Source organism: Haemaphysalis longicornis, unplaced genomic scaffold, assembly GCF_048455015.1.
Source record: "Haemaphysalis longicornis isolate Haplotype H1 unplaced genomic scaffold, Haemaphysalis longicornis Haplotype H1 scaffold_214, whole genome shotgun sequence".
In the NCBI taxonomy this organism is placed as follows: Eukaryota; Metazoa; Arthropoda; class Arachnida; order Ixodida; family Ixodidae; genus Haemaphysalis; species Haemaphysalis longicornis.
The window spans coordinates 33,232-60,550 of record NW_027526300.1 but is presented as its reverse complement, the minus strand read 5'-3'; the positions used below and the strand labels follow the sequence as shown (position 1 = coordinate 60,550).

General features: G+C 47.5%; 1 protein-coding gene across 2 annotated transcripts in view; it reads right to left on the bottom strand.

Annotated features, from left to right (window-relative positions):
* The window catches only part of LOC144172459 (techylectin-5A-like), a 46,131-nt gene extending 19,811 nt beyond the window's left edge, over positions 1-26,320 (bottom strand). Inside the window, exons 1-4 of one of the 2 annotated variants that reach the window (XM_077701161.1) lie at positions 26,094-26,320; positions 24,252-24,298; positions 15,506-15,657; positions 15,056-15,198 (exon numbers count right to left, since the gene is read on the bottom strand). In XM_077701161.1, the coding sequence (XP_077557287.1) occupies positions 15,056-15,198; positions 15,506-15,620 (258 nt within the window). In that variant the 5' untranslated portion in view covers positions 15,621-15,657; positions 24,252-24,298; positions 26,094-26,320. The remainder of the gene's footprint in view (positions 1-15,055; positions 15,199-15,505; positions 15,658-24,251; positions 24,299-26,093) is intronic. The other variant, XM_077701162.1, reaches the window with a different exon arrangement.
* Positions 26,321-27,319: the final 999 nt, after the last annotated feature.

Genomic DNA, 27,319 nt, shown 5'->3' with positions numbered 1-27,319 from the left:
TACTTTTATCTGTGCAACTCATTGCGATCGCAGTGGTTTCTTGGATTGTTATGGCTTCGCTGTGTTATTGCCCTTACCCTTTGCTTGTCACGTGTACACCCGTATGTATTTAATCCTGTTAAGAAGTGAATTTCATCGTTTTATCTTGGGCGAGATGAACGCACCACGTGAGATGTTGAAAGTATGTATTTGTGTTTCTTTTCAATAAACAAATAGTTTCGAGTTAGCGCCGTGTCGTCTATGTTCTTTCTACTTTCGTCCCTGTTTTGTGAGCGCTTCCACCTTCAAGATATACATCTGAAAAGCAGCCACCGCTGCAAAAATGATACCACACCCTAACGCTGGAATTGAGTTCAGGTAATAGTCCGCCTACACACACAAAAAAAACCTTCAACATGCGAAATTGCGGGAGGTCAAGCGCTGCAGATGTATATTGAACGACCTTGGCAGCTCAGGGGATGTTGTTTTAGCTGCCGAATGATTGCTGTTGGTCGTCCCGTATCTAATAGCGTTCAGCTTAGGTTATGTCTGCTGCCTTGAGGGGAACCCGTTTTAAGGAATTCGTCGTACTAGCGAACCTTATTAGAGGGACAGCGCTAAAGAGAACACGTAACGCACGCTAGAATTTAAACTCAGTTTATGCCACAAAAACAAGAAAACATCAAGAAATACAGGATATCTGAAGGGGTTATTATAAAAACGCAGCGAATACAAAAAAAAACAGTGTCCCTCTTATTACAGGCCCCCTTGCAGCGCCGGGCCATATCCCATGGCTCAAATTAAACCCACACGTGCGAACAGCCGTCATCCATCGCGAATGCGCAAACACCTTCCTCTGTTCCCAAAATTGAATTTTTTTGAGAACAGCGCCAAGGACGGTGCCCTGATGAACCTTTCTTGATTTCTGCCTATCAAGAAAGGGATAGGATGCCACGTGGGTGGTAGTGGGAGAGCGGAGCGGTGTAGTAGTCACGTGAAAAACACCATAGGAGTCTAGCGTTACATTAACTGGGCCCCATACGTTGTCTGACGAGGAGAGTGGCTTTGTTGTCATGACAAAAGACCTGTTCAAGGAATAGGCTGACAACGCTCTAAAAAGAATTTTGTGTTCACTCCAGCTAATCATGTTAAGCTTAAAAGAGAAGCGCTACGCCACCGAGAATATCTTAACCTACTTAACCTAAGAAAAGAGATTCCGGGTGGAAAAACGGATGCCCTCGATGTTGTTTACACTGCAAAAACATGCAAAGATTTCGTACGTTTTCATGCGATTGTGACGAAAAAATGATCTTGGCCAGGTGCGGTGTCCAAGTCTCTACAAAGGGAGTTGAATGGCTTAAAGCTTGGGGACCCGTTTCTGGTACCTAACTCGGAAGAAGTTATTAGCTTTTTGTCGGAGTGCAAAACGACGTGGGGGCCAGCCTCTTTGCCGTTTCCCTTGATGCAGCGGAAGAGCTGTTTTACTCCATTCCAAAACGTGGAAGGCTAAGCGCTGTTCAGGAAAGCATTGACGTGAGTGGTGTTGTATCCTTCCGAAATTCCGTGGGAATGTCGGCTAGTAGCTTCATAGCTTTGTTAGACTTTTATCTGTTATTCACTTTGATCAGGTTTGAAGATAGCTGGTGGTGTAAAAAGGGAGTGTTTGCATAGGTTCGTATATCACCCCCGTCCGGAGCAACTTGTTTTCGGCCAAGTGTGACCGGCAGACTGCTCGTCGCCTTGAGGGCAGCTTGATTGTGAAGATTTGCCAGTATGTCGATGGTTACCATGTGGTGTTGGATCAAGTTGTGCCCAGGGGTAGAAATAACAATGTTGCCCATGTGCTACGCATTTTGATTGAGTGTGCACGCGTTTTGAAGTTAACAAATGAGTTGCCTGAGATAGGTGTTTTGCAGTTTTTGGATTTGTGCCTACTCCTGGGGGGTGCAGGCAGTCTTGTTGGCCGTATGCTCCGCCCAATAAAAAGGGAATCCTACCCTACCAAACAGCCGATTCAGAGCTTTTGAAGCGAGGCATGGCAAAGAACATTCTAAGAACAGTGCTGACCAGGTCTTGCCAGCAGATAATGCGGGATAGCTTGCTTGCAAAAGCGGAAAGACTGAACGGGGTGGGTTTTCTAGCTGAAATGGCGGCTTCTGTGACCGAGAGCCTTGCGGTGGATGTCAAAACAGACCCCGTGCCCGGTTCGGAGTGCGAAAGACAGAAAGTTCCTGTGGCAGCTTTGTCTTACGTACACCAAGTGTCCCACCGCCTGAAAAAGGTTGGTGGAAAGTGTGGTGTGCCGGTGGTGTTCTCGGCACCTGACAGGCAGTCAAAGATGGTGCGTACGGCGAAGAACCCCTGAACCAAGCCCAGCATATCGGCAAAGTTCAAGAGGTGGTTTGTGGATCCTGTCATGGGGGTGCTCTACAGGGTCCTCCTGTCGTGCAAAAAGTGCTACATTGGCATAGAGCACCATGCGGCTGTGAATGGGCAGATGGGAGCTGACCACCTCGCTGATCATTTCCGTAGGTGCGTCGGTTGCACTTCATATTTCTGCCAGACACGCATCGTGTACAGGTTGTCCTCCCAAACAGACCGAGAAATTGTTGAAGCTTTCTTGATAGGCAGAGAAGGGGAAAGGTGCGTCAGTAAACCGTCCTTGCTGCTGTCCGTAAAGGAATTGAGTTTGCTGCAGACGGAAAGGTGGTTGCGCATGTGCGATGAATGAAGGCTGTTCTGACGTGTGGGTTTAATTTACACCATGTGATATTTGCACGCGCTGTAATGCGGCATGTGATATTAGCGATACTGTTCTGTTTGTTTCCGCTGCGTTTATATGATAACCCGTTAAAATATCACATACTACTTCGTGTTTCACTGCTTATGTGGCATAAACTGAGTGGAGGTTCTAGCGTGCGTTTCGTCTCCTCTATAGCTCTGTCCCTGTAATAATGCTAGCTAGTACAAAAAATTCCTTGGTAACCAACTGGCCCAACTTAACGCTCTAGAACCCGTTCTGATGATAGGCCATTTGCGATGAAGTGTGAAATGCAGGTGTGGGTCGCAAAAGTCCCCTGAGCGTACAATGCATGTTACTGCTAAGGACTGGCAAAGACGTTCTGGTGTTTCTGGGACATAACCAACCCTCCTTTTTCCAACTTGCTTAGACCTGATAGCTCTAAAGGTTTGACTGCGTCATGCACACCCAGAATAGCCCCCCAATACCAGTACCTTCAGGTTATTGCTCCATTAGCTCATTTCCTTTTATGCAATCAGTCATCGTGTGTCGAATTCAGCGGTTTATACATATAGGTGTTTAGCGTGGTAGTTCAGACAATATTGCCGCGAACCATACATTGGGTTTGTTTATTTGTGTTTTGCTTTTACCGCCCGACTGCGCCGGTCTGTGTTATCTCTGCGCCAAGGGAAGCGCGTGTTCCATTCTTTCTTTCTGTGCCGCATGTGTTATCTGTTGTGATAGGGAGAGCATTCCGATCTAACGTGAACAGCCCAGAATAATCTTCTTGGATCTACTATGTTCTCGATGCGAATCGACGTTTCGAGAACCACGCGCGCCAAAAGATAAAAAGCCTGCAGAGCAGACGCCGGGGCATTCGATTCGACGCCACTCACCTGTGCAAGTCACTTTGTTGACCGCTGCTTCGCCGCCTCTGTATTCTTTTGAGTTGTTAGGGGAGCACAAGTTCGCTCCAATAAACTTGTTTCTCCTGCAAGACAACTGCGTCGTCCTTGTCTTCGTGACATCTGGTGGAGGTGCGGGGTACGCACCCTTCATGCCCACTACAACCTCTGGAAGCCGCCAAGCCAGTCCAACAAGAGCCAGCCTCCGCGTGCAAGATTTACCACCCGAGGTCGGTCTACTACCGGAGAAAGCGAAGAAGAAAGACGTCGCAACCAGCACCATGCCCAACCAAGCCAATCCTCCCGTCGTTCTGCAGCAGCCACGGGAACCGCCATCATTCCGAGGAGCCCCCGCAGAAGACCCAGAAGAATGGTTGGAGAAACTGGAGCGCGTCCGGAAATTCAACAGGTGGGACGACGCAGAAACGTTCCGGCATGTTTTCTTTTACTTGGAAGATTCGGCTCGCACTTGGTTCGAGAACCACGAGAGCTCCTTGACAAACTGGGCTCAGTTCAAAAGCGAATTCACTAAGACCTTTACTACCGTCGTGCGGAAAGAAAGAGCCGCCCTTTTGTTGGAAACGCGCACGCAACACCCCAATGAAGGAGTCATGATCTTCGTTGAGGAGATGAAGCAGCTATTTCGCCGCGCGGACCCCGAAATGATGGAAGAAAAGAAGTTGCGCTTCTTAATGCGCGGAGTGAAGGAGGAACTGTTTGCTGGACTTGTCCGAAATCCGCCCAAAACCGTCGCCGAATTCGTGACCGAAGCCAGCACCATTGAGAAAGCCCTCGAAATGCGTGCTAAGCAGTATGACCGCAACTTTGTTGGCGCGGCCAATGCGAACGACTTTGGCAGCACGCGGATCCCGGCCGACAGCCTACGCGAGACTATCCGCGCAATAGTGAGAGAGGAGCTGCGGAAACTTCTCCCAACGCCGCCGCAGCCCCAAGTCGCTTCCCTCACCGACGTGATTAGAGAAGAAGTGCAACAAGCGTTGGGAACTTCTACGCCATCCGAGGTACCCCGAGAGCCACAAGCTATGACATACTCTGCGGCTGTTCGTCGACCCCGCCCTGCTCCAACACGCCGTCAAGAGGCCCCACCGTACCGCCGCCCACTGTCACCCGCCCGACCCCCGGTAGCCCGAAACCAGACGCCGAGGAAGACGGACGTATGGCGAACTCCCGATAACCGTCCTCTGTGCTACCACTGCGGAGAGGCCGACCACATTTACCGTCGCTGCCCATACAAAAGACTCGGACTGCGTGGTTTCTCCGTCGACGCACCTCGCCCTCTCCCTGGCCAACGACCACGTGAGATCGACGAGTATCTATCTGAAACCAGCCGTGGCCCAGCGAGTTTCAACCGTTCGCCGTCGCCCTACCCCTACCAATCGCCGAACCGCCGTGGCAACGCTGACTTCGCCCGTGGAAGGCCCCCAGCCCACGCGGGGGAAACTAAAGGCGGCAACTTCTGGAGGTGAAGTTGCTCTACGGCGAAAAACTAGAAACCCTCCAACGACGCAAGGACGCGCTGAAGACAGTGACTCACGATATGCCCTCATCCCGACGACCCCACCTAACCCTGACGAGACTCCCGAACACGACGACAGCTACACGGCGCGACGCGTACCCGACCTGACCGAGACGTCCGTTGAGAAGACGACGACAACGACAATGCACAGTGCCCGACCATCAACACGTACAAGCAGAGATACGACGCCCCGACGAACCCAGAACTCGAGGACGACTGCATCTGACGTCAAGGTGTCCATCGACGGCTTTGACGTAGTCGCCCTCGTAGACACGGGAGCTGACTATTCGGTAATGAGCGGACCATTTGCGTCTAAACTGAAGAAAGTTATGACCAGATGGGACGGTCCGCACATACGCACAGCAGGAGGCCACCTCGTGACGCCAAGTGGAACGTGCACATCGCGCGTCACCATAGACGGCACAACGTACCCTGCGGCGTTCGTCGTTCTGCCTAACTGCTCCCGCGACGTGATTCTCGGAATGGACTTTTTGACGGACAACGGCGCAATAATTGATCTGCAGACCAAGTCGATAACATTTTCCTCCAATCACTCCACGACGCCGCAGCCGAACCCCGATCACCGTGCTGCTGTCAGGATCGCCGACGATCACATCACCCTGCCACCCCGCGCAAGCTTGATGATCGCCGTCTACTGTGAGGATGCTGCTTCTGACATCGACGCTATCGTAGAGAGTGATCGAAGGTTGCTTCTCGACCGCGGTGTCTCCGTCGCAAGAGGCATTGCGCACTTTAAGCAACGCCAATCTCACGTTTTGGTCACTAATTTCACCGAAGAGTACCAGCATTTAAACAAGGGAGCTGCAATTGCGTTCCTCGAAGAAACGCAAGAAGCAAGTGATGTGATCGCAGTCGCCGACTTTGAACGCACACCCGTAGAAACATTCAAGCTCCCGCAGCCATTCGACGTGAATCCGGCGCTACCGCAAGAACAACGGAAAAAATTATTTGCTTTGCTGCGTCGCTATAGCGAATGTTTTTCGTCGAGCGCAAAACTACGTCAGACCCCTCTAGCGAAGCACCGAATAATAATCGAAGATGGAGCCCGACCTACCCGACAGTCACCGTACCGCGTCTCTTCACACGAACGGGAAGCCATCCGGACTCAAGTCGACGACATGCTCAGCGACGACATAATACAGCCATCGAAAAGCCCCTGGGCTGCGCCCGTCGTACTCGTAAAGAAAAAAGACGGCACATTAAGGTTTTGTGTTGACTACCGGCGACTGAACAAAATCACGAAAAAGGACGTGTACCCCCTCCCCCGAATCGACGACGCCCTCGACCACCTCTGCCACGCGAAGTACTTCTCATCGATGGACCTGAAGACCGGCTACTGGCAAATTGAAGTGGACGAGAGAGACCGAGAGAAGACTGCATTTATAACCCCAGACGGCCTATACGAGTTCAAGGTGATGCCGTTTGGGCTTTGCACAGCACCAGCGACGTTTCAAAGAGTCATGGACACTGTGCTAGCTGGCCTTAAGTGGCACACCTGCCTCGTATACCTCGACGACGTAGTGGTATTCGCCCGGACTTTCGACGAACACCTTGCAAGGTTGGAGTCTGTACTCGAGGCCATTCGTACGTCGGGGTTGACGCTGAAGCCTGAAAAGTGCCGTTTCGCATACGGGGAACTCAAGTTCTTGGGCCACGTCGTCAACGCCGCGGGAGTCCTACCTGACCCGGCAAAAACTTCAGCCATTGCGAACTTCCCAAGGCCAAAAGACAAGAAGGGCGTGCGGAGATTTCTCGGGCTGTGCGCATACTACCGGCGCTTCGTCGCAAACTTCGCACGCATTGCAGAGCCACTCACGCGCTTGACGAAAGATAGCACCCCTTTCAGCTGGGAAAACGACCAAGAAAAAGCATTCGGCGAGCTGCAAAAACGCCTGCAAAGCCCGCCCGTGCTCGCTCATTTCGACGGAAATGCCGAGACGGAAATGCATACGGACGCCAGTGATATAGGCTTGGGTGCCGTCCTTGTCCAAAAGCAAAGCGGCTGCGAAAGGGTAATCGCCTATGCTAGCCGTGGTCTGTCGAAGGAGGAGAAAAACTATTCTGCCTCTGAGAAAGAGTGCCTGGCTATTATATGGGAGATTTCAAAATTTCGCCCATACGTGTATGGAAGGCCATTCAAGGTTGTAACAGACCACCATGCGCTGTGTTGGCTCGCCAATTTGAAGGACCCGTCTGGCCGTCTTGGGCGGTGGAGCTTGCGCCTGCATGAGTTCGACGTTACAGTCGTTTATAAATCCGGCAGGAAACACTCCGACGCCGACTGCCTGTCCCGCGCCCCCGTCGACCCACCACCACAAGACTCTGATGAAGACAGCCCGTTCTTCGGGATCGTGACGGAGAGCGACCTAGCCGCCCAGCAGCGTGCCGACCCCGACTTACGCGTCATAATCGAGTACCTCAAGGGATGCAACGTTGCCGTTCCTAGGACCCTCAAACGCAGCTTACCAGCATTCAGCCTGAGAAACTCCGTCCTTGTGAAGAAGAATTTCAGCCCCGGAACAAGAGCGAATTACCTTCTCGTCATCCCCGCGGACCTTCGTGGCGAAATTTTGGAAGCGTGCCACGACGACCCGTCTTCCGGACATCTGGGCAGAGCCCGCACTATTGGAAAAATCAAGGCGAGGTACTACTGGCCCGGCCTTACCTCTGACGTCACCCACTACCTCCGGAGCTGCCGTGACTGCCAGCGACGAAAAACGCCGCCGACAAGACCCGCCGGACTTCTGCAACCGATCGCCGTCCCATCGAGACCATTTCAAGAGATTGGAATGGACCTTTTAGGCCCGTTCCCTACGTCACGATCACAGAACAAGTGGATTGTCGTAGCGACAGACTACATGACGCGCTACGCAGAGACCGCCGCTCTTCCGAGGGGGACTGCACAAGAAGTGGCGAAGTTCTTTATAAGCCAAGTTGTGCTGCGACATGGAGCCCCGGAAGTCCTAATCACAGACCGCGGAACGGCATTTACTGCGGAGCTGATGCAAGGAGTATTACGCTACAGCAACACGGATCACCGAAGAACGACGGCGTACCACCCCCAAACGAACGGACTAACAGAACGTCTGAACAAGACAATCGCAGATATGCTGTCAATGTACGTCGACGTTGAACATAAGACTTGGGACGAAGTGCTCCCGTATGTCACGTTTGCGTACAACACGGCTATCCAGGAGACGACACAGGTGACGCCGTTCGAGCTTGTCTACGGTAGAAGGCCGACTACGATGCTCGACGCCATGCTTCCGCACGTAGAAGACGACGACCTCAACGCCGACGTCCACGGATATCTTCAACGTGCGGAGGAGGCCCGCCAGCTCGCTCGAGTTCGTATAACGGACCAGCAGCTGGTGGATGCGGGCCGCTACAACCTCCGACGCCGAGACGCCGAGTACCAACCAGGGGATCGTGTGTGGGTTTGGACTCCCATCCGACGACGCGGACTCAGTGAGAAGCTCCTGCGACGGTATTTCGGACCCTACCAGATTCTACGACGTGTTGGCCAACTTACCTACGAAGTGATCCCCGATGGTGACTCCGGCACATCACGACGACGCACGCGGCCTGAAGTCGTCCACGTGGTTCGCTTAAAACCTTTCTACGGACGATGACGAACTTTTATTCGGACTGTCGCTTATGCTAGCATCGGGTCGATGCACTCTTAGAGGGGGGGTAATGCCGCGAACCATACATTGGGTTTGTTTATTTGTGTTTTGCTTTTACCGCCCGACTGCGCCGGTCTGTGTTATCTCTGCGCCAAGGGAAGCGCGTGTTCCATTCTTTCTTTCTGTGCCGCATGTGTTATCTGTTGTGATAGGGAGAGCATTCCGATCTAACGTGAACAGCCCAGAATAATCTTCTTGCATCTACTATGTTCTCGATGCGAATCGACGTTTCGAGAACCACGCGCGCCAAAAGATAAAAAGTCTGCAGTGCGGACGCCGGGGCATTCGATTCGACGCCACTCGCCTGTGCAAGTCACTTTGGTGACCGCTGCTTCGCCGCCTCTGTATTCTTTTGAGTTGTTAGGGGAGCACAAGTTCGCTCCAATAAACTTGTTTCTCCTGCAAGACAACTGCGTCGTCCTTGTCTTCGTGACAATATAGTGGACCACAATAATCACAAATTTACGGGGGTCCCAAATTACTGTGATTGTTTCACAAAACGCAGCAGCCGTGCTCCAATTGTGCTAGCAAGAATGTATAAGCAGGTTACAGTATGGGACTTGGCAGGGGATATTTGGTGATAGCTCATCTGCAGCCTCATCTTGTACACACCATTCCGCTCAGTTTGGGGTCGTACCGACACGCACGATGAGATCAAGCAGTCGAATTCCATCCGGCACAAATCTCGATTGAACCTTCCGCATAACGGAAGCACGGGAACACAAAATGGTGAATGTGGGCTTCATCAACCTCGGATAGTGTGATGTACGAACTGTTTGAATACGGTTGTTTGCCTTGTGGTTCACCACTCGGATTGGGCTACCAACGCAAGGCTGCTTTCAACGTAAACTATACAGATACAGAGTACTTAGGAAATAATGTACTCTTGCAGGACGTCCGAAACATAGTATACTTGGTGAACGAAATGACCGCCGCAAAAACGGACGTGTTATCATTGACAGTTATCTCGCTCTCCCCCCCCCATATGTTCCACTTGGTGGTTCCAACCAGAATGCGATTGCTCCTTTAGTTTTGACGGAGACATTATAAGTCATAAAGAAACATCGGAGTGTGTCTTAGGTTGATGCTTGCTGCTGACCTTTATTTCAGCCTCGCAAAATTTGTGGTGTCCTCCTCGGTACACGCTCGTACCTTTTTCCATCCTCAGTACACAAATTATGGCATCATACTTACACAATACGTTGTAGCGCAGCACAACTCTTTTCAGATACTGCTCCCAAAAGTTACAAACGAGAGGAGGAATTTGAGAAGTAAGAAAAAATTAAGTTGGTGATGCTCAAATATTCCCTTGCGACATCGTTTAAGTCATACTAGGCATTGAGTCATATACCATAGGCAAATTCAGGCGGAGAAATGTCAAAGCCTCGTGGTCTTCTGGTTGAGACAGCAACTGCAAATGTGCCGTTTTTTTGGCCAATAACATACGGTACAGACAGAAACTTGGAGGCTCACTAAAAGGGTTCAACTTGCATTCAGGATGACCCAGCAGGCAATGAAACGGAAGATGATAGGTGTAACGTTGAGGGACAAGAAGAGAGCAGAGTGGGTGAGGGAACAAACGCGTGTGAAGGAAATATAAGTAGAAGTTAAGATGAAGAAATGGGTGTGGGCAGGGTATGTAATGCGAAGGCAAGATAAACGTTGCTAAGCAAGGGTAACAGAGTGGATTCCTAAAGAAGGCAAGCGTAGCAGGGGGCGGCAGAACGCTAGGTGGGCAGATGATATATTTTCATGACACCTTCACCTCCATTTGCTGTAGCTAGTCGGGCACCTAGCCTAGCTTACCTCACTTGCATATCAAAGATGTTTCTTTCTCTCTATGTCTCTATACAGCATTCTTGTTTTCTGAATAAGCTGCCTACTTCTGTCATACAGTTTGAGTAAAACACGTTGTTCGCGGAGTAGGATTTATTGTTGCCACAAATGGTGCCTTGCAATCTTTTGATTCGTGCTTAACCGGAGGCAAGCGAGGAGCCTGAATGTTGCCATCCACTGATTGCGGCCAGGTGTCGCCAAAGATTGTGAATTGGTATTTCTCGCAGAACTTGTCTCTATCTGCACAGCTCTTGCGTAAACACCCAAAAGCCATGAGAACCGTGGTCGATGAGCTAGATGATGCAAAACGTCCCACCATCGTCACACAGGCTGCATTGAAACATAAGAGCGCCATCTGCACGGATACTGGCATGCCCGCTTCAGCTGACTCCCACATCCTGCACGCCGCGGCCTGTTGGACTTCCCGGACTTCCAGGTTGTCGTTACCACGTTTTTGAGACCCCTGCCTACAGCTCACAGGCTCAAATGCAGGTCATCTCCGCATATTTTGAATCGGGTGTCAAGGAAAGCCTAGTGAGCTGATTGATTGTGGGATTTAACGCCCCGACGCTACGCAGGTGTTGAGGCGGGCTGTAGTGGAGGGCTCCGGGTTAATTTTGTCTACATGGAGATCTTTCACGTGCGCCGAAAACTCGGACACACGGGCGTTTTCGGTTTTCGTCTCTATCAAAAAAGTGGCAGCCGCAGCCGGATATGGAACCCACGTTCTTGGGCTCAGCAGCACAACGTCTTCGCCATTGAGCCACCACGGTTGGAACCTGGTGAGCTCCCAGTGCATTACTAACTGTACACGGAATCTGAAGCAGCGTATGGCGCATGTGCCCATGTGCAGTTTACCATTCGCGCCACCAGAGCCATTCGCCGCAAAGCTGTGGAGCTCAGGAAACCAGATCACGACTTCATGCTTCCCTGGGTGCCTGCGTAGAGCAGCATCCTCGGAAATGAGGGGTGTACCGACCAGGACGCCGGCATTTACTTTCCGTGACTGCTCAGAACCGCTCGGTAGTAATGACGACGGCGTCTTTCCCTGTCCCTCAGAAGACCTTAAAGCGATCAAATCCCACTGCAAATTTGTGCAGTCCGTTCCCGTGAGTTCGAGAAGTGGGAAACGGTCACCACAAGACGAATTCAGACGGGTACGCTCCCCAACTTTCACTTTTTGTTGCCGTGGGGCACCTGCCAGTTTCACTACCCCATGTAGCACTAGACCTACTAGTGTTAACCTGCATCATGTAGTGTTGGGGTGCTCCTTCATAAGTATTTCTCAATACCGCGCTTTCACAAACTTGCAATTACGACCATGGCCCACATGTCTCCTGTCGTGGTCCTGCCCGCTGCCTAAAGCAACTCCTGTGCACTGTATTAGCTAATGGCATGCACTTCTGCTTTTCCTCTACGACAAAGCAGAACCAATCAGAAGGGACCTGCTTCAAGAGAATGCAGACGAGTCGACAACGACTGTGACTCCCATTGACGGAAAACTTGCCTCCAGGCCGCTGGTACAGTCTCTTGATGCAAAGTTATCCTTCGTACTTTCCTCCTCCCTAAAATCTTCCTATTAACCCTGCGCTCTTTCACACCACCGTTCAAGTGCAACAAAATTACTAAACCTCTTCTTATTCACTCACTCCGCATAAGAAGGTCATTGCATTAGTAAGCGAAATCACCATCACCGGGCGGTTTCTGTCACTGGAAGAATGAAGACCTCATCAATAATACCTCCATTAAGATGTAAACCCAATTCCCTGTTCCAAATTTTTCTTTGTTCCCGTCCAAATCGAGCCTTCCGTGTTCCTCTACAGACTGTTTACATTACGCAGTCCTGAGAGCGGCCTATATTTGGACGGCGTAAGACTGATTGGCATGGGTGGCCTTGTGGAACGCGTTTCTTGACGTGGCCTTTACCCGTGGCCGTGCGCGTAGTCGAAAGCTCTGGCTCAGGTGACTGGGCAAATTGGAGAAGTTTTTCCGAGGGTTGCGAATAAGTAATTAGCGTCCGGCTAAGTAATGTGTGAACGTTCAGGTACAGTTTATCGACGAAAAATGAGCTCTATCGGTATGTTACGCGGTGCTTGCATCTATGTGGGTGGCCTGTTTTTGTTTTCACGTGATTTAACACCAGAAAACTGTCCGACTGCTTTAGGTTTTTCAGGAGCGAAGCCCCTTAGGGGCTCGGGCTGTCGGGGTCTTATGTCGTCGTCATCTTCTCATGTCATCCTTGATGTAGTCACGGCACTAAAACCCCCGGACACTCGTTTGCGCCTCGCGCTAGAACGTAAGGTGGTCTAAAAGAACACCCTGGGACAATCGTTTTCCAACACCTCGTGCTACAAAGCTTTGTGCTTCGAGCGAAGCTGTATCCCGCTCCCCGCTCCCCCTCCTCCCCCCTACCCCTCACCCAAACGGTTCCATCACCATGGGCTAAAACGCCAAGGCGCGAAAAATACACTTATACACTGCATGCCTGACCCCTCCACAGGTTTGACGCTAGTGGAGACGGCCCGGGATTTCTTCTGTTTATACGCAATATCTTCAGCTGCGGAGCCTAACGGCTGTAACAATGTAAAAATCCTTCGCAATTTCGCATGCAATAATGATGCGCTGGAGCTTGCTTCGCTGGTTCGTTTTTCCAGACCGGGCTAAAACGGTTATTGTAAAAATAGGCACTCCAGAGCTGTAGAACTTCATTTTTCTGATTGACGGCCCTTTATGTTTTGATAAGCGACGGAATCGATGTAACAAGAAGCGTTAGTTGCAGCTAATTTAAAACTGAGACAGTCAGGCTTGTATACATATCCCCCCTTTGCAAATGTTGCTACACGGTATCGGCTAACTTGCGGCTGTATAAACACTTGTGTTTAATCCGCCATATGGCACGTAGAGTGGATGGAAAAATAACACATGCGTGACGATTCACGTGAAGTGCTCTGATACACATGTTGCGAAAAATTATTTAGCGCGTGCAGTGAGTTCTTGAACGCTCTAATAAACTCACCGAGATTCATTAGTACATTGAATTCTGTTTCCTGCGCTGGCAGATGTGGATGTTTACGGAATCATTTTTGGCGTTTTATTTGAGGGAGCTAGTTTGGCAGCCAATGTGACAAGACAGTTTTCGGCCGTGGTTAATTTGTATTTTCACTGATCTAGTCGTGTAATAATTTCTCGTAGATTTCCTTTGGTACGTTTAATTTATTCCGGGTTTCGTTTATTAACGGCGATCATGCTGCATTCCGCCATTTGCAACTGCATATGTGATTTATTAGATATTTGAGCATTCCGTATGCTCCAAATCTTCTGTGCTTACCGTGTTGACTGGGATCCTACTGCGCCTGTGCACACGGGCATGGCCAGCAGGACACATCCCACCGCAACGAATGCTTGGGCATGGCGAGGGCAGGCCCTATTTACTGAGAGTTTAAGTGACGAGCTTCCCTTTTGTAACAGCCTTTTAGCTGTGGCCCTGTGTCAGAGTACGCTGAAAATGTCCCATTCGCAAAACCTGCTTAAACATTACAATATTTGTTTAACCAAATTTAACGCTTAAGATCTTACAAATACCGGTGTCCTCGCGATGAAGAAAGGTACGTGTTACCTGCAGAGGCAGAAAACGGAGCGTAGATTCCGTGTCACAGCTGTAATCATATTGGAAAATATATGTTTTTTATTTTGTCACTCTCACTTATCTACTTGTCTTAGGAAGCGCGATACGCTTGAAGCAATGGGGTGGCGTGGCCTTCTAAGTGTTCTATATGCTAGAGCGGTCCCGCGTACGTTCTGCTCCATTCAGCGACGACCCCTATAAGATCAGATTTCGTTGCGGGTACTGATTTATCAGCGTTCTGCGTGCTTAACGAATTTTCTAAACAATGTCTTCGGTGTGTCCAATGCGGTCTACGAGGGAAAACGAAACTGCTCGAAATTCCTCCAAACGTATTTGTGCTTGGCCTTTGAAATGAACTGATTTGTTACCTGTCGTCAACACCTTAGTTTTTTTAATGGCCGCATAGAGGTGCGCAAGATATGAGCCTGTGTAAAGTATTACTCTCGTCGAAATTCGCGAATATCCACCAGAAAGTTCTGCAGCATAGTGTAGAGTATGGTACGGCTTTAAAAGCAATTTGCAACTCCCTAACGCAGGGTGCGTACTCCAGTAGTGCCTGTGCCTTTACAGCGTTGTAATCTGCTAAAGTACGCTGTCTTGGTTTATTTTTTTAGAGACTTTAAGTTCTAAACAGAACCTCAAAAGTTGCCATATTTTTATCAGGATATTGGGTAAGTTGAACTGACAGAAACGGTAGTAATGTTGGTAAACGCTAAAAGGCCTTACCGTCCAGCCTACATCGTCCGAATCCATTACGCACTGTACAGGTTGTCCGTATTTGCCTGCCACCTTGTGGTGTATGGTATACCGGCTACTTGATTTTTGACCTGCTTGACGCAAGTCGCCGCAGTGTCTTGGTTGTACGGCATCTAAAAAAGCGAAAAAAAAAACAAACCAACCAGCTGTATGCTTGAAAATCGGGCAATACCCGCAGCAGTTATTGATGACAGCTTCTTCCACTGCGACACCATTAACATTGTTACAAACATTATTTGTTATGCTCGTTGTGGGGAGAATAAAAAAAAACAGTATACATGTGGCATTTGTTCACGAAATAAGACATATCTCTAGTGCCGCGGTTTTAAAACTTAGCCAGGATTACTAAATATTCTAAGCAGTTTCATTTTGCAAAGTCCTCGCATGCTAAAATTCAATTTAGACGACAAAGTTGCTTACATTTAAGTCGACCCAGGAGACCCAGAACATCCTGCGTTCCCTTTGCCATTGTGGGGGGAAGCGCCACAATCGCTAGTGAAACGGCACATAATAGCATGGCAACGAAGCGACCCATGGCAGACTTCTTTTCAATGGTGGCAAGGGCTTGACGTCTGAAATAAATAAAAAAACATTACGAAATATGAGCTGTTTTTTGTCTACTTTTGTGCCGTCGTGGCAGGCATCATTTATCAAATGAGACAGGTCGCACTCGAAAACCACCGCACAATACCGTTACCAAAAGGAATACGTGAAATTATAATAAAGCTGTATTTAACACATGTATTTACAGTGTAGCGAGAACAACGCTCATCATAGCACCAACATCCTCTCCCTCTGCTTCTAACAGCCCCTCGGATCCCCAACCGTGCCTAGCGTCTTCTTTTTTTTAGCTGAGCCCTACCATATGCCCACAGGGTTAACTCCACATTCTTCAGCTGCTCACACAAGCTGTGGCATTACTGAAAGTTTAGCAAAGACCGTTTTTAACAACTTGGAGCATCAAATAAACTACAAGTGTTACGACAAAAAATGAACTACGAGCCAATGGCACATTCCTAGATGAAGGCGTCCACATTCAAACTAAATCATCAAACGTGCGTTATCTTTTTTTTCCAATATCAGCGCGTGCTTTATTGTGTACTTTTCATTAAAGCTATGGCTTTAGTTAACTCGGTAGGCTGGCAATCCGGCGTTCATAGGACACACCCAGCGCACAGAACAGCCGCCGGTTCTAGAATATAAACAGTATAATTTATTTGAGAAGCATTATGTTGGACGATCAAATTGCGATAGAATTAAGCAACCCCAATAGGCTAGTGTATTTTTGTGCGGCTGATTCACTGCGCCTGACGCGCGTATAGACTCATGTATCCCTGACATCTCACTGGTTCAACATAAACCGTTGTGTAAAAACGTTGCAGTGACAGCTACGTTTCGGTACTAAAATGTACAACGTTATAGCGTTCGTTCGCCACAAAGGAACGTTTTTGAGTAAACTTCCAGCGTTGGCAAAAAATAAGATTAAGGATAAACAGGGAATATTTGAGCAATTTGAGGTTTGCTGACGGCATTGTCATGCTGGCTAATACTGCTGAACACATGCAAACGATGCTTGAGGAACTACAATCTCACAGCACGGCCGTGGAAGTAAAAATAAATCTGAATAAATCTCAAGCAATGAGGAATAGGTTTTCCAAAAACGTCCTCTTCAGTTTAGTGAACGAAACACTAGGACCAGCAAAAGAATAAAACTACGCTTAAAATTTACTCGACACTAAAACCGGGACGAAGAAGAAACACGTACACACAACACAGTGCCGAACTTCCAACTATTTTTATTGCAAAAAAGCCGCCACTTATATACACAAAAAACTAAACTACCAAAAGCACTGGAACGTAAAAGTGCATCACATTTTTAAAAAGGGTACTCTTTTAACTGACAGCGACATGGACGGAGTACTGACACGGTTATCCGCTGCCTGTCTAATAAAGGAGCTTCAAGAATTTAGCCCTTAACCTTTCCTCTTGCTCTTCTCAAAAACGTCGTGCATTCAAGCAGGGGCCTGCAACTTGCCTCTTTTGGAGGGCTCAGAAAGGTGGCCAACGGCATTATTTGAAATTGTCCAGTTGTGCTCCTTCCCCCTATCATTGAAGTACGTTACAGTTTGCGCTATGTACACTTTTTTTTCAGCTGAGCGGAATTTCGTACACTACACCCACGCTGCTGTCTGCGTAGAGAAAAGCGTGGTTTTTCGCACAGGGTTCTGGTTTTTTCTTTTCATTCTTACTTATTTGAGGGCATACTTTGTTATGTTTTCCGGGGAACTGAAAGCGACATTTACACCGTACCTTTGCGCCACTTTCTTTACATTATGGGACATTTTGTGTAGATACTTCATGACGTGCACCTTTTTCTTTTTCGGCCTTTCTGGTTCGCCAGGGCTATCTTTGCCTCTCATCTTCTGGAGAAGAGCTTCACACAGGCTCGAAATAAAAAAAACAAAAGAAAACCGGGCCTGCATTAGCATCCAAATCTGGTCATGAAAACTAGCATCCAATTTTTGAATGCAATATTTTTTCAACGCTTCCTGAATACACGTCATCGCTACGCCCTTTTTTGCTAGTTTTAAGTGCGCACTATTGAAGGGAAGAAGCTGTTTTGTGCACTCGGAATGTACAGCCAACAAATATGCGCGCCTCCAGCGTACGAAAGCTGGAAATCCAGGAAGCTGGATTTCATTATTACTTGGCAACTCCCACGTAAATTTGAGAGCTTTTGTAGCGTGACGGAAGGTGTCTATCACATTTTTTACTATCAAATCATTGAAAGGTCGAGCGTATTATCTAGGGACAAGCTCACACGCTTATTGAAGGCAGTCAGAACACGTCGGAGGAAGTGGGGGCAAGGGTGGAACCATTGTAAATTTTACTACGTTGAGCATACTATTTGTCCTCAGAACTAACCAGAATAGAATGCAGGTAAACGGTAAAAAATTTCAGGAAATTATCGTCGTTTAAGACTGCCAGAACAGAGACCCTCGCTATGCATGTAGCGAATCAGAAGAGGAAAGGAGGGGCTCGTTAATATAACAGAGAAATAAGGATTGGCAGCCGAGAATGGCAAGGAAAGCAACGGGGAGGATGCGGTAGGTCATTGCAAAAGATAACAAATTTTTGGAAGAAAGAAAGAAAGTTGAGTTCGGATCCAACCCGGTGGGCAATTTTTCTCCACTTTCTTTCTTTCTTGTAGCTCAGCGCAATGGTGCCCAGGGCACCTTCGCGGTGAGCCACATATTATTTATGGCCTTCGAGACTGGCAAGGCCTCGTGCATCTGCAACGTAGAGGCCTTGGGTGACCAACGAGGGAACAGGCAACAGCGCCGCGTCATCACTTGAAGAGGCAGCGCAAACGGCAAGGGCACCGGGATGGCGATCGCTCCAGAGCCAGCGACTCCACAAGTGAGCCAGAACTATTTTGAGTGGGACTTTCTCATGGGACATTTACTCTATTGACACATTAGTCTGTGTTCGTAACTTGTGTACTTGTTTATGTCCTTTTCTCGACAACAGAGTCCGTGTCTGAAGTAATATGGAGCGCTTCCTGTCCGCTACTTCGCAATTACCTGCTCATCATAAAAAAGAACCTGCTTAACACCAAGCAATAGGCAAGCACAAACGCATAAGTGGCCATAAAAAGAAGTAAAATGACCAATGACTCAGCCGATTAACCGAAACAACGAAATCAACCAAGTGGCAGATAAAGCAAGCCAAATAAACAATGATAAGACAGCTTTTTCGTGCGCGGGCACACGGGGCGAGACAAAACATTATCGATGGTGTCAAGAATAATGACGTATAGACAGAAATATGTGCTTATACATGCACACGTGTACACGGACAACACCTAAAGAACATAGTGTCTATATATAATTACAATGAGCAGATTTTTCACATCACCACCACCTAGAGACTCTTGCGCTGTATGTACCAGGAAAAAAAGCTGCAGATGTGTGCGCTACGGGGACAAAAACGAAAACTTGCCCGCTTGTTCATTTATTCCACCTGAAACTGTGTCGAATTTGTAGATTAAAAATCATTAAAACATCTCTCTTTTGTGGTGTGTTCTAAACTTTGATTTTAGCAAGGTCACCGTTAATTTGTCAAATGAGTGACCCAGGCAGGTGACTTGTTTGAGACAGGGAGATGAGGAAGTGTTTTGGTGTAGTATCGTTGGTTATTAATTCGTACTCGCAGTGGTGTTTCGGACTGACCTATGGTCTGTGCGCTGCATACGGTGCACTGAAGAAGGTACACAACATTAGCACGGTCACAATCGAGGTTCCGCGTATTCGAAAGGAGAAGCTAGAGGCAGTGAGTGCTTTGAGCAACAAGCGTTTTTGGGTCATGGGGCAAAGCTTACAGCGGGCTTTGTTGCAGGGCGCAGAACCTGGAAATCCGGAAGCTTCAGATTTTGACGAACTTATGTCTTTCAGGATTTTTCCCCGTTTACATACAACGCGCTTTGTTTGAGGGAGGACACGTCGCAATCGAGCACTTCTAGAAGGATGTTGTGATGTTTTCGCAAGGTTGTTATTACGTTCGGAGTGGAGGCCGAATATATTAGAATGAAGTTGGTTCGAGGTTTATCAGTTTTAACCTTGCTGCTGCTGTTGATTAGTTCGTGTCTGTCCACTGTTTTCGGTTTTTCGATGGCATCGTTTATCACGGGAAGAGGATAATGTTGGCGGGTGAAATCTTTACGTAGTTGGTCACAGTGGGCGGCAAAGTCTTGAGGGTTGGAACATATTCTTTTGAATATATACTGATATATTTTTACAACGAGAAATTCCGGTTATTTTCTGTCCATGATGTTGACCTTACTTTTTTTATGAGACACTGCCAATAATATTCTGCCCTCTTTTTAGTGAGGTGACACAATGTTGGGGCCGGTATTACTCACGAACAGGCAGCCTCATCAGTGTTATGTCGTTTGATAACTCGAATGGTAGCGGTGTGCGCACTTTTATTTGCCTAAATAGCCTAGAACAAATTTCACAGCGCAGACGCCGCTACTGTGGAATTCACGTACCTTTTCTTTCACCTCACCCGTGCTGTCATTGTCCTTCTTTGAACATACCCGTTGGTGCTGTGCGTATTTCAAATTCAGGCTACACTTTGTATCTCCCTTCCTCTATTGTAGCTCTCTATCGGCGGCGATGTATTTCCGTGGACGATTGATTAGCCCGGTTGATAGACGATGGGTAAGAACCACGGAAAAGGGAAAAAAATGAGCCTAATGACGCTATCGAACCAATAGGCGAGGTTCTTATTTTTGGCTGCTGCCAGGACTGACGCTGAAATTTATTTTTCGGCTATCACTCAGTTATAGCGGTGGGCACAGCTACCGCATGGTGTAAGAAGTTGGATGATCCACCCACTTTTAAGCCCAATCAAAATTAGGACCTAGATGTGGTCATAAAAAAAAGCTTCAATGGCAACTGCATCACAGGCAAGCCTTGAGCAGCAACCACTGCTGCACCACGGAACTACATCGGAGTTGCCAAAGCGGATACAGCACTCCATACGCTATCTCTATGCGTCGGATCTCAATGAGCACTCCTAGTAGGAGGAGCAAGTGCAGACACTGCATTACACGATAGGCCGACTAACAATAGACATCTTCGCCACCTTCGAAGAAACTGAGCTCGACAAAAACGTAAACGTTTACTTCATTAACGAGAGACACGTTGACTACGCTTGCTTTTCCAAGTATCAACACAAGCCTGGCGAGTCAATTCACCATTTTATGACACCTTACATGTCTTGCCGAAAATGCGTTTTTCGGGAATTTTATCAGCGACTGACCAGTGACCGTTTCAAGTAATAGGGGTTACAGCCTAAACCTTCCGGCGAAAATGTTAATTCAGGCGGATATATTTTGGAAAAGACAAACTTTTCGCAAAATATGTCGTCACTTCTTCGCGCCATTTCGCATGGGTTCGCTGGCTCTCGAAGCGTCAGGATTTACCACGTTCATTGACGCTGCGGCTAACTTAAAAAACTTACTGCGATGTTTCGGGCCCTCACGTTTTAAACAACAAAGGCGCTATGACCGGTAGTAAACTATAAGGTACAAACCAGAATTTTTTTCATTTGCAATATGCACAATTTTTGTACCACTTCAGAGGCCTGTAAATGTGAACTTTAAACATTCAACAAAGGCGCGTCATTCGTTCGGTCAAAGGGCCAACTGACTGGCGTGCGGGAATTGTGTCCGTACAAAAGCTCTCGGGTTGCGTAACGCTTTCTGTCGACTTTACGCAATTGAACATTTTTGTGTTAATAAAAATGTTATCGTTTCCCAATGTCGACAAAGGACTGGGCTCTATTGCTGGTGCAGTGGTTTGCCGAATTGGGCGGAAATTTTCGCTTTCATCAGGTGCGACCTGGCAAGGACCTAGAAGAGGTGACCATTTTCATTGCGCTGTTGGGCGGTACTTTATCAGTAAGTTGCCTTTTGTAACACTTCAGCTGCAGAGTGCTATCGCAGAAGATTGTCTGAAATCCTGGCAGGTGATCCAGGCGTCCTTAACTTAATGGACGATATTCTTCTATTTGGCAACAGCAAGGAGTATCATGACTCGTTGCTATCGTACATGTTGTATATAGCATAGCCCAGTATAACGTGACGCTAAGCGAAGCAAAGTGTGTATTTGGCGTCTGAAGAAGGATCTTTCTGGAGAACATTTAAGTGGAGAAGGCTTACTGCGTACCCGTACAAACTCAGTGCCAATGCAGAGCTGTAGCCGCCTTCCGACATATCGCAATTACTCAGTGATCTCGGCATGGCCAATCACTCAGGACGTTTTTTCCAGACCTGTGCGTGAACTAAAGCTCAGGAAGGATGCTTTCACAGAAATAAACCGAATGTGTTTTGGGGTTCTGAGGGGAACACGGCTTTTCAAAAGCTTGGAATCACGTATCTGAGCAGTGAAATTCTTTGCTATGAACTACCCACGCCTTTCCAGGATTTTTAAACGTACTTTTCGTCTTTTGGATTCAGTGTCATCTTTCCCGAGAAATATTACAATTGGGAGTGCCGCCCTATTGCATTTGCTTCATTGTCATTGATCAAAAGCGAGAAGCGCTCTTCCGAAGGGGAAAATGATGCACTAGCCTTATCATAGGCTGCCGAAGAGATTACATAATTCGCAAGACGTGTCGATCTGACAATTGAAAGAGACTATGAACCTGTTGTTTGGTTGCTGGCTGAAATGTCTACCGATTTGTTACCAGCAAAGATCGAACGCTTAAAAATGCGGCAGATGCGGTATCAATAACAAAGTGTGTACTGTCTCTACAAAAACCAACAAGCGAAACAATAAAATAGATGTACGAACATAAATACTCATGGGAAAAGTAGGAACATTAATGGAAAGAGGAAAAATATTTGCTCCAGAAATGTCTGACATCCACAAAGACAACGAAATAACACGGACACTTGGGCGGGAGAATAAAGAAGGAAACGTAGCAGCTAATTATGATGTGAATGCACAATCTGTGCTCCTTGCGACCCCGATTACTACACCCCCCTTCTCGAAAAACATCAAGACTTCTCGTGTTGTGTGTATAGGATCGCGATCCTTCATGGGCCACAACGGGGCACGAAAGCCAAAGAAGCTTAAACACTGCGCGGAATACAAACGAATGACGATATTCACAAATCTAGATAAGCGAAGATGTTTGTTAAGAAACATCCGACGCTAACCTACGGCTACGTACAATTCGGAAGAACTTGTAAAGCCCATTTCGCTCAACCTAGCAATGCTCCAGATTGTGCTCAGGGGAGAACAACTCAAGTATTACATATTACACATCAATTGAGAAATGAGAGGCAGATTTGACGTCCTCAGCACATCGATTGATTTTGATTTGATTGTAGGGTTTAACGCGCCGACGCAGCACAGGCGATTAGGCGCGCCGTAGTGGAGGGCTCCGGATTAATTTTGACCACCTGGGGATCTTTAACGTGCGCCGAAATCTCGAACACACGGGCGTTTTTGCTTTTCGCCTCCATCAGAAAAGCGGCCGCCGCGGCCGGGAATCGAACCCGCGACCTCGTGCTCAGCAGTCCTCAGCACATCAAGATCAGCGTAAGCCTACTGTGAAGGTATAGATCGGGGTGAAAAGCTGTGTTAATTGGGGCTTGTTGGTACATACTTAGTTTGATAACAGCGCTAGGACAGGACACAGAGAAGGCGACACGACACCAGCGTTGTTATTCAGCGCCCAGTCTCGTGTCGCCTTCTCTGTGTCCTGTCCTAGCGCTGTTATCAAACTAAGATCGGAGTGCTCCATCTGTTGCTCTCAACATCCCGTCCCTGTATTTCAGAACTCCCACTATTTCTTAGTGGTCAATTTTTGTTTGTTCTTTCTCTCTAGCAGCAAAAAATAAAACATTAAGAACGGTCATGACATTAGGGAATTTGCGTTTCAAAACATACACACTGTCGCCTTCTAGGTAAAACTGACCAACACCGGGCAGCCGCAACATTTCCCGGCCTCATCTTACGACACAAAATTTCTGAGTGCTTATGTCTTTCCTTCGCCAGCGCGATTCAAAACTGTTGAGGCTAATCTCACCCTCTTCCGTGACTTTGAGCGCTAGCAATTGGAAATGCAGCAACTGTGCCGCGAAACCCTTCCGCAGTGTCGAAGTAACAGCGTCGCATCATTCATTTTCAGATATAAATGTGGATGTCTGCTGAAGCTTTTTTTCTGTTATCGCTTTGGAGCTTTTTCCGAGAATATACCTTCTCCAATGGGTAGTAAACTGGTTGTTAGGCAGCGCCCCGTCGTGTCGCACATTCTGTCATTGTTCAAATGCATTTTTTAAACTCAGTATGCAGAAACAAGCCTGCAAAGATAAGCTATTTTACTATTCGTTATGTGCACACAGGGAGCTACTATTGTGACTATTGTTACTGCTACTACTATTGTTACTACTGTGACCCTGTATGTTACCACGTCTATAATTCGAGCATAAACAGCTCAACATAAACAAGATGCGGATGAATGTGTGGCATAATTCGACTTATTAGAAACAGCGACATAATACTCCGCGAAATGCATTTGGAGGCCGCTCTGCTCAATAGCGGCCGAAAAGAAGGAGGAAGATAAAAACTAGAATGCAAAAAGTGCAAACCTTAGCGACGAAAACACGTCAGCACGCTGTCGGCAGTCCGTCAGTGGCTTTAACAGAGAAAAAGATAAATTAATTGATAGAATGAAGTAGAATACAACTTGATACAGTGTAGAGACTGAAATATGTCATTGAGTCCACTTTTTATTTTGAGGTTGTAATGTTTTTGGATTTGTTTCGTTTTGTAGGTAAAGAACCGTATTTACGAACTCCAATACATATGACGCGTTTAGTGCCTGTCTGTGACTGAAGCAGCTGCCCTAAATGAAGCAGTTGACTAAAGCACGAAGGAAGATAAAAATCTAGAAACAAAATGCCGAATCCAGTTGGTGCAAACGGTAAAATTAGTTGCCGAAGCGGGAACGTCGATATTCCGACGCAAAACGTGCAAGTATTCCAGCGGGATCATCTATACGAGGTAACTTGAAGGAAACAACGAAGAAATTGTCTAGTGCCACATGCATAGCGTAGCCTGAAGAAGCGGGTTGCTCACGCATTTGTAACGATCCAGCAATCCATCATACTGGAAATATTGTTCTTTCTGAGAAAGCTTCCCGACATTGACGGTGCGATTCGCCTGTAAATGTGCCAACATAATGCTAATTTCTAAAAAGCCAGTGAAAATAGGGGAATTTAGAGTTATGGGCCTGCCAGCTTACCCTCTGCCGCGCACTAATTGCTTACGAATACTCTACTTACCCTGAAAGGAGATGTCCTTTGTACATCTCGAACTACCCAGGAAACAGGCGGAACTTTGAAAAGGCCACTTATCAGTGTGCAGCATTCATGCCATAAAACGGCAAATACAGGAACCCGCGGTATATTATAAGCCAGTTTACTTCACTTCTTTCTAGATTGCGAAGGAGCGTTTGAATCAGCGGAATGCCATGCTGTACTAGAAGTATTGAGAGACCCCGAATGGACGGGGACTTTAACAGAGGTCGTGAAAGACAGACACAAGACGAATATGAGCATGACGCCGTTTTGTATGAAGAGTTTCAATTTCCTCTTAGAAGGGCCTTAGGCAAGGGGACACCATTGCACCGAAAGTGTTTACAGCGCATGTGGAGGTGGTGCATAGAACGATTGAGTGGTATAGTGAGGTTTGAGAGTAAACAGACAATACTCGAGCAATTTGAGATTTGCAGGTGCCATCGTCGTGCGCAAATACTGCTTCTCGCCGTGCACAAATATTGTGACGTCACAAACCTTAGTACCCGAAAGCGTGCCGGTCGTCGGTACACCCTTTGACGTTTCTGGCATTTTATGGTTTATAAAATCTGCGAGTTGCGAAAATGGTGAATTGCGATTCCTGGCTCCTTAATCTGTCGATGCAGGGAAACTAGCAAGGAGCCTGGCACCATAATCAATCGATGAAGGCCAACCCTTTATGATCCCGTTAAAAAGATTTGCAAAGAATGGATTTACGTGCGTGCGTGGGTGGGTCGTGTATGTGTGCGCGTGTGTGTGTGTGTGTGTGTGCGTGTGCGTGCGTGCGCGTGTGTGTGTGTGTGTGCGAACGTGCGTGCGTGCGTGCGTGTGTGCGTGTGTGCGTGCGCGTGTGTGTGTGTGTGCGTGCGCGTGTGTGTGCGTGCGTGCATGCGCGCCTGCGCGGGCGTGTGTTTGTGGGTGTGTATTGCTGCTGATCACAAGCGTTACGACGCGAGGTATCAAGGACTTTTTGTTGTTCTTGTTATTGCGGTGCACTCAAACCGAAAGGTATCTTGAGGCATGCTTTTCCCCACACACCCAGACTACCAGACATTGGGCGTTAGAGCACACCTAGTATCTGGGTACTAATCGCAGCTGGAAATAGAAACAAGAGAAGCAATATTGTGAGCTCACCTGCAAGCGACTGATGAGCTTGGTTGCCGGAGGTAGCGAAACGTTGGCTTTTGGTGTAACCTGCTCAAATTGTAAAATTTGATTTTACGCAAGAAATGAAATTTATGCCCGCTCTTGCTGTAAGGAATGGCTACTTTGAGCTTTTATAGCTGACAGGGAGAGAACTGAGCTACTCGTCATCGCTTGTGATCTTTGACTTCAGCGTGGTATCTGCGTCCACAGAGATAAACATGTCAGCGCCGTATTATTCAGGGACACCAAGTGTTTCAGGGCGCCCTGAGTGTCTGCTGACAGAAACAATGACCGTTGAAGTCCCAAAAGAGGAAGTTACAGTGGCGTACTTCGATAGGACGGCACCCATGGACCGTATCTTTTCACGTCCCTCGTGATGACAATCGGTGAAGGAGAGTGTTACTAAGATTCATATTAAAATATTTTAGCCTAATATGCATATGTATTTTCTCATGTTCTAAAAAAAGCCACGGGGCCGTTTTAAGCAAGCGATCAGTCAATTATAATAGATTGTTCCCTGAAGTAGTGAATAGCTAATATGGTAAACCCCTGCACGCTACCTACCCACAGCGCAAGTTCACAACGTTACAAAAAAGTGGAAAAATATGGCTTGGCCACAACCTCTTCCTTCCTCTCCACACAAAATGGGCGCAGCTTATAAAATATGTTATACAAACACAAGAGAACAACAGGATAGACGTGCAAAAAGCTTTTGCCGTTTTTTACTGCCCCACCATAGAATGTTTTCCGTACTTCCACATATGCTCCCTCATCACACAAATGTTGTTGGGGCTAACAGTGCGGCTAATGGTGCCTTAAAACGTGGTTTTCCCAATGCTTGTTGTGTCCTCATCCGACGTCATTGCACCATGTTATGTCAGCCCTGGGGATCGCCGTGAACACTTTGTAAGCAGAAACGCGCTTTTTGAGATTTACACAATTCATTTAAACAGGGGAAATTTGCACATTAGTGTGAAAACGTAAATTAAAAAAAAACTACACTAAGGCCTTTAAAAAACAATAGCCGCAATATATTTCCCTCGATTAAGAAAACGTCTCGGTAACGTCATCAAAATTTGTTTTTTTTTAAATTGTTTTTCCTCACTCAACGCACGAAGATCACAGTCTGTCCGGCTAGTTGAGACGAGCGAGTATCAATTTCACCTGTCTGAAAGATCCCTCACTGTCAGTGATGTAGAGCCGACCAAAGATAA